Source organism: Marmota monax, unplaced genomic scaffold, assembly GCF_021218885.2.
Source record: "Marmota monax isolate L192 unplaced genomic scaffold, Marmota_monax_Labrador192_F-V1.1 WCK01_AAM20220418_F8-fsc00114, whole genome shotgun sequence".
Taxonomy (NCBI): Eukaryota; Metazoa; Chordata; class Mammalia; order Rodentia; family Sciuridae; genus Marmota; species Marmota monax.
This window is the reverse complement of record NW_026694943.1, coordinates 5,177,009-5,189,123: the sequence shown is the minus strand read 5'-3', so window position 1 is coordinate 5,189,123 and position 12,115 is coordinate 5,177,009. Positions and strand designations below refer to the sequence as shown.

Genomic DNA, 12,115 nt, shown 5'->3' with positions numbered 1-12,115 from the left:
TCTTTTATTTGGTGCCTATGTTTTAGTCAGCTTTTTTGCAGCTGTGACTAAATGACCCAACCAACACAACTGTAGAGGAGGAAACATTTATTTGAGGGCTCACAACTTCAGAGGTCTTAGTCCATAGAGGCCTGCCCCATTCCTTGGGGCTCAAGGTGAGGCAGAACAGCATAGTGGAAGAGTGTGGCCAAAGGAAGCAGCTCACATGGTGATCAGAGAGCAGACAGAGTCTCCACTTGTCAGATACAAATATATACCCCATAGCCACATCCCCAATGAACCACTTCCTCTAGCCACACCCTACCTGCCTCCAGTCACCACTCAATTAATCCCATCAGAGATTAATCCACTGATTAGGTTAAAGCCCAATCATTTCTCCTCCAGATCTCCTTGCATTGCCTTACACGTGAGCTTTTGGGGGCACCACATCTAAACCATAACTGCCCACACGTTAGAATCATCATGTATTCCAGGTGAAGTGAACCTTTTCGTATTGTGTAGGGATCTTAATTTTCTCTAGCGGTAATTTTCATGTCATATTGCTATAGCTTTTTATGTAATATTTGCCTGAAGTATCTTTTAACTTACCTTTGATTTCTACCTTTCTGTATTTTTATGTTATAGGGTTATTTTTTTAAAGAACAGTTAGTCATATTTTCTTGATTTTTAATACTCAATAATGAAAATCCCTAATAATGAAAATGGTTTAGAAGGCAAGTTTTATCCATTAAGTTTATCATGATTACTGATTCTTTAGCTTTTATTATTTTACTCTTTGTTTTCTATTTTCATCCTGTTCTTTCTATTATTCTTTGTTTTTGACATTCATATTTTTAAGTGACTGAGTGATCTTTTTTGTTTTTAATCCCCTCTGTTTTACCATGCATACCTAATAAATTCTAAGTTAATATACTAATCTCCCTCCAGACCAATATACCTTAGAAAACTTTCATTAAGTTTCTCCCATGCACCTTTCATACTATAATTATGCAGCATTTTCATTCTTCTTAGTACCTATAGCTTACTGTTATCATCCTGTGCAAAACTTAAGCAAATATTTGTTGAGAAGTTACTGTGTGCCAGATACTATTATATGTGATGAAGTGAAGGAGCATGAAAAACTGTATATCTATATGTTTATCTGTTCCTGTCTTCCGGAGATTAAGGTTTAGGGAGCAGGTAATAAATAAAATTAGAATGAATTATTATATAAGAAGATTATAAAAAATTACTGGTGACCTAGCAAAAGGCAAGAGGATAGGGAAAGGCAGGGCTGGGAGGATTTGCAGCTTTAAACAGGGTAGCTAAGGAATCTTTGCAAAGTTTACACTGAAAGATGAACCATGTGGATGTGAGGGAAGAGAGTTTCAGGCAAAGGGAAAGCAAGTACAAAGGTTCCCAGTCTGTCCAAAGTCAGTGTGGCAGGAAAGGAGTAAGTAAGAGGAGAGAAGTAGAAAATGAGATCAGACCATGCCTTAGCCTGTTAGGCTGCTGTAACAAAAATGCCATTATCTGGTGGCTTACAAACAACAGAGATTTATTATTCACAGTTCTGAAAGCTGAGAATCCAAGATCAAGGTGCAAAAGATTCAACATCCTGGGAGAGATCTCTTTCTCTGATTCATAGATAGTGTCTTCTCACTGTTCCTCACATGGTGGCAGGGAATATCTAGTTTTCTGGGCTCTCTTTTATAGGAGAGCTCATTTTGTTAGTAATCACCTCTAAAGTCCCCACCCCCTAATATCACCACCCTGGGAAATAGATTTCAAGGTATAAATTTAGGGAAAACATACATCTTCAGACCATAGAAATGGGCAACAAGAGGCCTGGGACTGAAGGACCTTGTGAGCATCTTGTGCACTTTGACTTTGATTCTCGGGAAGGTGAGAAGTTGTTGAGTATTTGGGAACAGAGCACTGATATGATGACCTTGTACCTGTTACAGGGGACCAGGGTGGAAACTGAGGGGCCAGTGAAGAAGTCATCATGGCACAGAGGAGCAGGTGTCAGAACTTGTCAGATGCTGGGTCATGGAAATGATGAAGACTCTCTGAGGAGCAGATTTGGGGGAGGAAGGACTAGCTGGGTCAGCAGATTGATTTTAGGTCAAGATGCCTATCAAAATGCCAAGTAGTGGTGGAAATTCAGGGCAGAGATCTGGTCTGGAGCCATTAGCCTCTGTGTGGTACTCCTAGGCATGAGGTTTGGGGAGCTTCCCAAAGGACTCAGGATGGGAAAAGATGAAGGCCCTAGAGCCCTCAATCTGTCCAAATTGAGAGGTTGGAAGAGGCGGAGGAGCTCACAAAAGAGACTTAAATGGAAGAGCCAGTGTGGTGTGAGGAAGGTAGAGCTTTGTTCCTGGAGGCCATCAGCTGCTGTGTGCAAGCAGATGAGGACAGATCTGTCCCTGCACTCACCAACAGGCAGATCATTGGTGAGCTCTGCAGCAGCTGTTTCAGGCAGGGGTGGAAGCCAGAGCTCTCTGACATGGAAGAGAGACTGGAGAGGTGGAATTGGAGGGGGGCACAGAGCCGACTGCAGGAATTCTGCAACCAAGGGGAGCAGATGAGTGAGACACCCTAGAAGGTGAAGGGGACCAAGAAAAGTTTAGTTTTAAGATCAGAAAAAATAATGGCATGTTTACATGTAGGTAAAAATAACCCAGTAGATGAAAAAATGATGAAAAAGGAGTGAAATTGCAAGACTAGTTTTCTTGTATAGGAGGGAGAAGCTGGAAGGGCCTAGTCTCCCCTATCCCTCCTGCGAAGCCTGGGAGGAGGTGGCTTAGATGCCTGATAACTGCCTCCCACCTGCACCTGCTTCTAATGCTGTCTTCACCCCCGCTGTGGCCTCACCAGTGGTACTTTCCCATACCCCTCATAGCTGTCCCCAACAACTTCTCCACTTAGAATTTTAAAAAGAAAAAATCAGGAGAAGGAAAAGCATTTATATTTGAGTACACATGCTCTTACAAAGTTGGGCATAAATACTGTAGAGAAAACTTGAGGGAAGTTCACTGTGATGTCTTCTGTTTTCTCAGTGTAAGATGAAATATAACACAAGATAATATATTTTCTCAGTTTGAACTAATGTGTGTATTTTTTCAGTTTTTTGCTAATCATATGATCAGGAAAATCAAATATAATCAACTTAAAACTTTTAGAAACAATGGAAGAATTTAGGAAGATCATTGGTTTGTTAAAAATAATACTCAGTACTATAATAAACAAATAATCTGTATATACAAACAAAAAACAAGCCAGTTGGTGGTACATGCCTTGAATCCCAGCTACTTGGAAGGCTGAGACAGGAGGCAAAAGTTCAAAAACAGCCTAGGCTATTTAGCCAGACCCTATATTAATATATGTATTTTTAAATTTTTATAAAACAGGAGATGTACCTCAGTTGTAGAGTGCTTGCTTGTGTGAGGCCCTGGACTGAATTTCCAGAATTCAATTTCCATTACAAAAAAAAAAGAAGAAGAAAATAACTATAAAGTTCTGAAAATGAAGAGTTATAAGGGGTCATTAGTCTAATATATTAAAATATAATATTGCATAATTAAAATAGTTTGACATTGGCACAAAAATATGTAAGTAAAAATTTAACAGCATAAATATTCCAGAAAGGAATCTTGGCATATAGAGGAATATAATAAATGTTTAGGGTGGCATTACTAGTCAGTAGACAAAACATGACTCTCTCCATAAATAAATAGGCAAATCACTTGAAATATGATACGCTGGGTCTTTTACCCCATTTATTTTTGTGATACTGGGGATTGAACCCAGGGGTGCTCTACCGCTGTGCTACATCCCCAATCCTTACTATTTTTCAGTGTCTAGCAAAGTTGCTGAGGGTGGCCTTGAAGTCAGGATCCTCCTGCCTCAGCCTCCTGAATCACAGGAATTATAGTCATGCACCACCATACCCAGCTCCTCCTCCTTTTTTTTTCTAAACTTAAAAAAAATGTATCACAGATGGATTAAAGATTTAAATGTAAAAATTAACCTGAAATGTATTCCTATGTATAAGTATTTTTTTAATCACATAAGACAGAAAATTTCTGCCAGTTTGCCCTGAAGCCAGAATTTTAGTTTTTCTTATACTACTTTATGAAAGTAAAAATGTTTTGATGAAAAAAAAAAGAAAGAAAATTAACCAAGTTAAAAGACAGGCAAATAAGGAAGAAACTATGTAATTCACAAATCTTTTATAAGTCACTAAGATATGATGACCTAATAGAAATAGGGTCAAAATGTATAAAGAGATACCTCAAACAAAAATAAAAAGAAATGGCCAATGGACATGTTAAAAGATAGTTTGAACTCTCTATTGGATAAATTAATGCCAATAAAAACAAAATACTACTTTCCCTTTAAACTTACATCCTTCAGGGAAAAAAAAATTGTGGAGAGCCTACAGAATGGGAGAAAATATTTCCCAGGTACTCTTCTGACAGTTTATGTAAAATATATAAAAAACTCAAAAAACTTAGCACCCAAAACCAACCCAATAAATAAATGGGCAAATAAACTAAGCAGATACTTCTTAGAAGAAAAAATACAGATGGTCAACAAATACATAAAGAAAAAGTTTGACATCTTGATCAATCCGGGAAAAGCAAACCAAAATTACTAATACTAATTACTAGTATTGTGATTACTAATTACAATACTAAGATTTCATCTCAGTCCAGTTAGAATGGCAGTCATTAAGAACAAAATATAATAAATGTTGGGGAGGATGCGGGAGGTGGGGGAAGGAGAGCTTATGCACTGTTGGTAAGATTGTAGTATGGGTGCTCTGGATCAGTATGAAGGTTCCTCAGAAAGCTAGGAATGGACCTGCCATATGACTCAGCTATACCACTCCTTGGTATTTAGTCATAAGAAAGAAAATCAGGGTATAGCAGCCGTACACACATACCCATGTTCATAACAGTCCTTACTAGCCAAGTTATGGAACCAATCTAGGTGTCAGTCACAGATGAAGGACAAAGAAAATGTGGCATTTATACACAGTGGAGTTTTACTCATCATAAAGAAGAATGAAATGCTGTCATTTCCAACAACATAGATGGAAATGAGAACATTATGTTAAGTAAAATAAGCCAGACTCAAAAAGACGAGGGTCATATGTTTTCTCTCATGTGGAATCTAAAGAGAAAAAAAAAGGGGGGGAGGAGGAGAGAGAGGGGGCAAAGGGAATATCTCATGATAATAGAAGGGAGACCATAGGAAAAGGGAGGAAAGGGGACCAGGAGAGGAGGAAAGGGGAAAGGGAGCTATTGGGAAATTAAATTGACCAAATCCTGTTTGGGGGTGTGTCTGAGTATGTCACAGTGAATCCTGCTGTTATATATAATTGTAATATGCCAATAAAAATTAAAATAAATAGATAAATTACCTCCTCAAAATGTAACCTGACTATAATTAAAGTAAAAAAAAATGTTAAAAATATTCAAATTGTACAAAACTAGACTGGTATTTCTAAGTGTGAAAGTGCACAGCTCCATTAGTTTTGTTCAAGGTGTTATCCTGTACCATGTGATGCCTTTGGGGTTTCCCTGGTGCTCTGTAGTGATGTGATCTCTAAAGACACTGAAAGAGGAAGGTTCCAGTGTTTGACGTGGGACAGCCATCGTATGCAGTGGCCTCCTGTTGCCCTGTACCTCAAGCAGCTGGGAAAGGAAGGGGTGGCCGGATGCTCCTGTGTACCCCCTGGGATTCAGTCAGTGACCACCGATCTGAAGTCCTCAGAACCTGGGAAGGGCATTCAAACGAGGGCATCAGGCCCAGTCAGGCCCTGGGCAAGTGGGTCTCACATCTAAGGAGCAGCCCATTTTCCTCTTATCCAGAGTCACAGGGACCGTTGCTAGATCTGATGGCTCTTCAAGAGATGGGAAATTTGGATTTATTTAGAAAATCTCTGGTTTTTACATATAGACATTTCTAACACGATAGTTTCTTTTGGTGCCAGATAAAGCATCCCCACAAGCCTAGAGTCCCTCTTGGGCCACCATCCTGCAGCTGCACCCTGGTTCTACCAGTTCTTAACTAGGTGGCCTGGACCAAAGATCTTGAGCTTTCTGCAGCTTCTTTATCTTCAGTTTCCTCATCTGTGAACTAGGGATGATAATATGTCAGTGCCCCCTTCTCCCCTGGGATGACCCAAGACCTCTAGTGGGGGTGGGAAACCCACTCCTATGCATGCTAGGATTTTCCTATATGTACATACCTATGAGAAGGTGTGATTTTTTTAAATAAAAGGCACCATAATATGAATTTGGCAATAATTACTAATAATAGAACAGAACACTTATAACAATAAACTCTAATAAAAGGGAGAACCAACACAAATAATGTTTTTCAACCATGGTCAACTATAGCAAGTGAAGCTAGAGGAAGTAAAACCAGATAAGAGGAACATATGGTATTAAAGTTAAGAATTTTTGCCCCTGAGGATTTGTTTTGAGGTTTGAACACAAGATCTCAAACATGGTAGTCAAGCATTCTACCACTTAGCTGTATCCCCAGCCCTTTTTAAATTTAATTTAGAGACAGGGTCTCCCTAAGTGACTCAGGCTGGCCTCAAACTTATGATCCTCCTATCTCAGCCTCCCAGGTTGCTGGGATTATAGGTATGTACTACAGCACTCAGTTTATCCTAAGGATTTTAATGTAAATAATGCTTACAATAGATGCTGAAATCATAGCAATGTGACAGTGACGACCAGCTGTTTCCACTTAGAATTTAATAAATTTTAAATAAAGAAATAATTTTATTATTTATAGAGGCGCTCTTGGCATGCTATGGGTCCAGGCTGGGCTGAGCATGCTGACATGGCCGTGGGCCCTCACCCAGCAAATCCTGCTCAGTGCCACAGGAATTATTTAAATTGAATAAAGTTCTGACTCTGCCCCAAGTATAAACTTTCCTAAGGGTGCTGCTGGGTGATGTGTAGACAGTAAAAATGTGGTAGTGTTTTACTGCATTGGAATCAGTCAATGGTTATTTTAAGAATTGCTATAAATTCTGTCATCTTTCTTCTAATGGAATTTCTAGCACATAAAATATTAATGGGGTTTAAAAAAGAATTTTGCCTTTTCAAGGTTATTTTTTCATCCATGGAAATAAAAGTAAGCCTTTTTACATTATTAGTGCCATGAAAAGAATAATTTCTCTTTATGTAGAACACAAAAAATAATTCAGATATGAAATTAGCTAATGGTCATGGGGGAGGGGGATCCTCCATTGAATGCAGAAGTTGGTAAGGTCCTGTCCTTGAATTGGGGCTGACATTCAAGTCTGTCTTGAATTACTTTTTTCATAAGAAGCTTAGGTCAAGCCAGACACAGTAGTATATACCAATAATCCCAGCAATTTGAGAGGCTGAGGCAGGAGGATCCCAAGTTGGAGTCCAGACATGGCAACTTAGCAAGGACCTGTCTCAAAATAAAAATGAAAATGGGGGAAAAAAAATTCTGGGTATGTAGCTCAGTGCTAGAACATTCCTGAGTTCAATCTCCAGTACCATTATAAAGAATATAGGTCATTTCACACATTATCATACATCAAAAGAGCAGAGAGTTTGCCCTCTATAAATAACAAAATGCTTTATAGAGATATGTTTTATTTAATGTTCAGCATCTCCCAATCCTACTAATCTTCCAAGGAATGTTCTTGGCATAAGTGGTTACTGTTGGAGTATTTCCAAAATAAACAACTCAGGTAGCCATTCCCAGTGCTGCTCTGGTGACAGAAGCTGCCTTACTTCCTAGTCGCCAGATCCCAGAGAAAACTGTTGTCACACCTCACAAAAAGTAATTACCAAATCACGTTTCTCCTGCCAGGGCCTCCTCATCCCGTGGGGAAAGGAAATGAAATTTGACCTGGATTCTTATTTATTTTTTGCTTCCTGTGGTTGTACACTTAGGTTTCAAAATGACTAAGTCAGAGAAAATTTCACAGACTGAAAATCCAACATTACCACATAGAAAACACATTCTGTGCGTCTGCTGCTTCGTTTATTATTCTCCCCTGAGTCTGTGGACTCCATTAGCCAAGTAAGATAGCCTTCCCAGGTCTAAGTCCTAGATCCCAAAAGTCCTTCTGCATGTAAATGTGAAGCGTGTTCTTAGGGCTGACATGGCAGTTGTCAGTTTTTGCAAGCACACATTATTCTGGGAAGGATAGGACCCTGAGAAAAAGGGTGAGTGGGCACTGGGTCTGTGAGAAGTCTCCAAAGGAATCTTCCAGCTGGGCTCTGAAAAACAAGCCTCTGCTGAAGAGAAGAGCCCAGAGGAAGTGGCCTGGATCCCAGGGGAGATGCCAGCAGGTGGGGCCCTGCCCTGCCAGCCAGAGCAGCTCTGATTGGAATGGCTTTAAAGGGTCACTCTGTGTCAGCCCTGTCCTTCCCTTCCAATCCTGTGTGACCCACTGCTTCCTCCCTGTGTGGAAGAGCCCTGAGAGTCTCTTGGAGCTTATTCCTGGAAGTTGGAGCGCCCTGAGATGGGGGCAGAGAACTTGTTGCATGTCCTGGGCTTCAGGGTAGGAAGAATGCCCACCCCCGCCCAAACACCCCGCCTTCCAGAAGGTCACTGCTTATCTTTGAAAAATGGACCTGAGAGGGAGGAGAGTTTTCTAATTGTTTACTTTTAATTATTATTAGTTGTATTTAATAATAATGCAGAAGGGTGAGCTTCATTGTGGCATATTCTTATATGCACACAACAAAAGTAGATCCATTTCAATCCCCGGGACCTCCCCTTTCCCTGCCCCTCCCTCCCTCCCATGGTCCCCTTCCCCCTTCCTACTGGAGAAGGACTGGGTGTGATCAGTCCCCCATTCTAAAAATCCTACAAAATGCAAATAGCATAATTTAGGGCATAACATTATTCTAACTAAGCCACTTTTTTTTTTTCCTGGAACATTGGATCACCTTGAAAGAAAGGAAATATTTTCCAGCTCATTTGGACGGGCTCAGAACAATGTGGGAGAGCTGGGTGTGTGTGTGTGTGTGTGTGTGTGTGTGTGTGTGTAGAATCTTGCCTCTGAGTTTGACTGATTGCTTCAGCTCATTTAGCTCCAGGTGCCAACACCCATAGTGGGAAGCCCAAGGGCCAGTCCATTCCCTCACACATTCTGCAATTTAATCCTGAGGTTCCAGTGAGAAGAATCAGACAGGTGAACAAGCCCCGTCTATTGCCCAGGGATGGTGAGTGTAGAATTCTGAAAATAAGAGGGAGAGCCGGGCCTCTGTGGGTTGGAAACATGGGTCCCATCCCTGGGCAGACTTGGTGAAGAACCAGGGCGGGCAAGCAGCTCCAGAATGGATGTTGGGACACTGCGCTGTGCACACAGCCTGAGCAGTGATCCTGCTCTCTGCTCCACCAGACCAGCCACACTGGCCCCTTCGCTGCTTCTGTGTGTGCCAGATTTCTTTCCTCAGAGGGCCTCTGTGCCGTCTGCTCCTGGGCCTGGGGTGCCCGCCTGGGTCTCTGCTGGACTCATTTAGGGCTCAGAGCAGTTCCCATCCTGAGAAGCCTCCCCTGCCCTCTCTGCCCCTTTACCTCTGGCCCGGACCTCGCAGCCCTCACTAGCTTGGCTTTTCAGCTGTTCTTGGTCGGGCATTGTCTGTCTCCCCGCCAGGGCCCTGATCTGGCCTCTGCTTTGTGAACCCTGACTCTTCATGTGTATTTAGCGAATGAGTTACATTAAAATTGCATAATTGACCATTTGACATAAATGCAGGTGAGTGGAGAGGCTCTTGTTCAGAAATGAAGCCACGTGATATGTGGCATTTGGGCACCTTTCAGATTCCCGTGGAATAGCCAGGCAGGAAGGATGAACTCTTGCCTAGGTGTAAGGACATTTTTGTCTTTGTCCTTGTTCAGACTTCATCAAAGCAGTGGGTGGGCTGGTGGTGTAGCAGAGGGAGGGGACCTCGTTTCTCAGAGATCTCGTCTTTAATAATCATTTTAAAGATTCAATTCATTTTTGAATTTGTGATCCACCGTGTCCACAGGTAAATGATATTTTTGTTGTGCTACTTGGAATGACTTTGGGAAAAAGACACTTAAAGCCTTCTCATACTTGAGCAAAGTATTTGTCCTACAGAAGAATCTTTAAATATAACTATGTAAACAGCAGACACTCAAAAATCAAGAATTCTAGAACTACTTCAACTCTAGGGCCCAAACAGGTTAGATGTTGAAGGCCTGTAAAATCCAGTGTCTGGGAGAGTCCCTGCCTAGTGACATGTGTTGGGAATCGCATTCTCTGTGGTTGACCACATCCTGCAGCCCTGGAGCAAGGGTCCAAGAGCCTGGAGAGTGGAGGGTGGGACAGAGGAGTCCCAGCCACCCTGGGAAGCCCTCGCCTGGACTCCTTGTCTCTGTGGGACAATAAATTTTCTTCCATGGGAATTGAAAATCAAGTTTAACTTCTTGAATTCATGTGTATGATATCTTACCTTATAGGGCTATGGACTTCTTCTTAAACATTGAGATCTCTTTGATTAATAACCTTTTAGGCCAGGCATGGGGGCACATGCCTATAAACCCAGTGATTTGTGAGGCTTAGGCAGAAGGATATCAAGTTCAAAGCCAGCCTCAGCAACTTAGTGAGGCCCTAAGCAACTTATTAAATGACAAAAAGATGTCTGTCTCAAAATAAAAGACAAAAGGGCTGGGGTGTAACTCAGTGGTTTTATTCCTCTGGGTTCCATCCCCTTACCAAAACAGAAATAAATAAATAATCTTTTAGAAAAATCTTTAGGAACAAGTACCTGCCATATCTTGCATGGTATGTATCATGTGACCTAGAGAAATGAAAAGATGACACTTTCACAGGAGAGACAGTGAATTATAGTATATAATGATCATTTGAGTAACACTTTACCTTTGTATTATTTTTTTAAAATCATAAAAGGATCTAGCATTATATTTTTGTGAAAAGAAATTCTGTAATAATACCTGGTGACCACATTGGAAACACATGGATTTCCCCTCAACTATTTCTGGGCATAACCATCTGTTTATTGTTCTCAATCCTGAAAATGCCATAAATTACATGGGTTTTGTGTTACTGTCTTTTTAATAATGTGGCTTCACATCCTAACAGAGCAGCTTTGGTTATCATACAGACCACACTAAAAAAGCATTCTCTCCATTTTTGGTGAAGATTTTCCTGTAGAGAGCATGACCTTTGATTTCTGCCTCCTTAAAAGCAGGGAGCCGCCCAAGAGAAGGAAGACAGCGATGTTGACCTCACGGCCACTCAGAGCCCCGGTGTGCAGGAATGGCTGGCTCAAGCTCGAACCACAAGGACCCACCAGCGGCAGAACAGTCTCCAGCAACAGAAAGTAAAGCTCCTCCTGCTCTCACTAGCCCACAGATCTGCCAAGGAAAGACCTGGAGGGAAATGCTGTTTCTTTACTAAAATCCAGTTGCTTTAAATGAAGCAAGATGTGATTAGCCTTTCAATGTCCTTACTCATGATCATTGTTATTTTAGAGGGCAGCCTTTCAGGAAATCTTGTTTTTAAGTTTTTAAATACTATAACTCAACTATAACCCACCTCTGCTTTTAGATTAGCCCTCATTTGAGTCTACTTTATTACAGTAAAAATTGGGGATATGACTCAGTGGTAGAGAGCTTGCCTCACATGCTGCTGGTCCCTGGTTCAGCATGCAGCACTGCAAGAAAACAAAACTAAACTCAAGAAGGTCTTGGGGAATTGGTGGAAATCTGAATTTCATGTTTCTTTTTTTCAAAGAAATGTCATTTGTTTTTACTTTCAAGTGGACACCATCAGAAAACGTGTTGTAAATCGTTACCTAGTGAAACAATTGAGTTTTATGAATAAGATTTTTTTTTTTGGTCCTTGATAACACTGTTGTATAAAGGGCAAATTAAAATGTTTAATTTTCCCAAAATACAAATGAGTCTCCTGCAAATAATGAAGGTGAAACCAAATCCGTTGATGATCCAATTTACACAGTAGTGAGCTGGGTGTGGTGGCACACCCTTGCAATGCCAGCAGCTGGGAGGCTGAAGCAGGAGAATCAAGTCCAAAAGCCAGCCTGGGCAATTTAGTGAGAACTTGTCT

General features: G+C 41.0%; 1 protein-coding gene across 14 annotated transcripts in view; it reads left to right on the top strand.

The window, feature by feature from the left end:
- Syne1 (spectrin repeat containing nuclear envelope protein 1) overlaps positions 1–12,115 on the top strand; it is a 428,383-nt gene that overhangs the window by 301,271 nt on the left and 114,997 nt on the right. For 10 of the 14 annotated variants that reach the window (XM_058573624.1, XM_058573630.1, XM_058573631.1 and 7 more), the window contains one exon: positions 11,235–11,369. In XM_058573624.1, coding sequence (XP_058429607.1) covers positions 11,235–11,369 — 135 coding nt within the window. The remainder of the gene's footprint in view (positions 1–11,234; positions 11,370–12,115) is intronic. The other 4 variants (XM_058573637.1, XM_058573636.1, XM_058573629.1 and 1 more) reach the window with 1 other exon arrangement.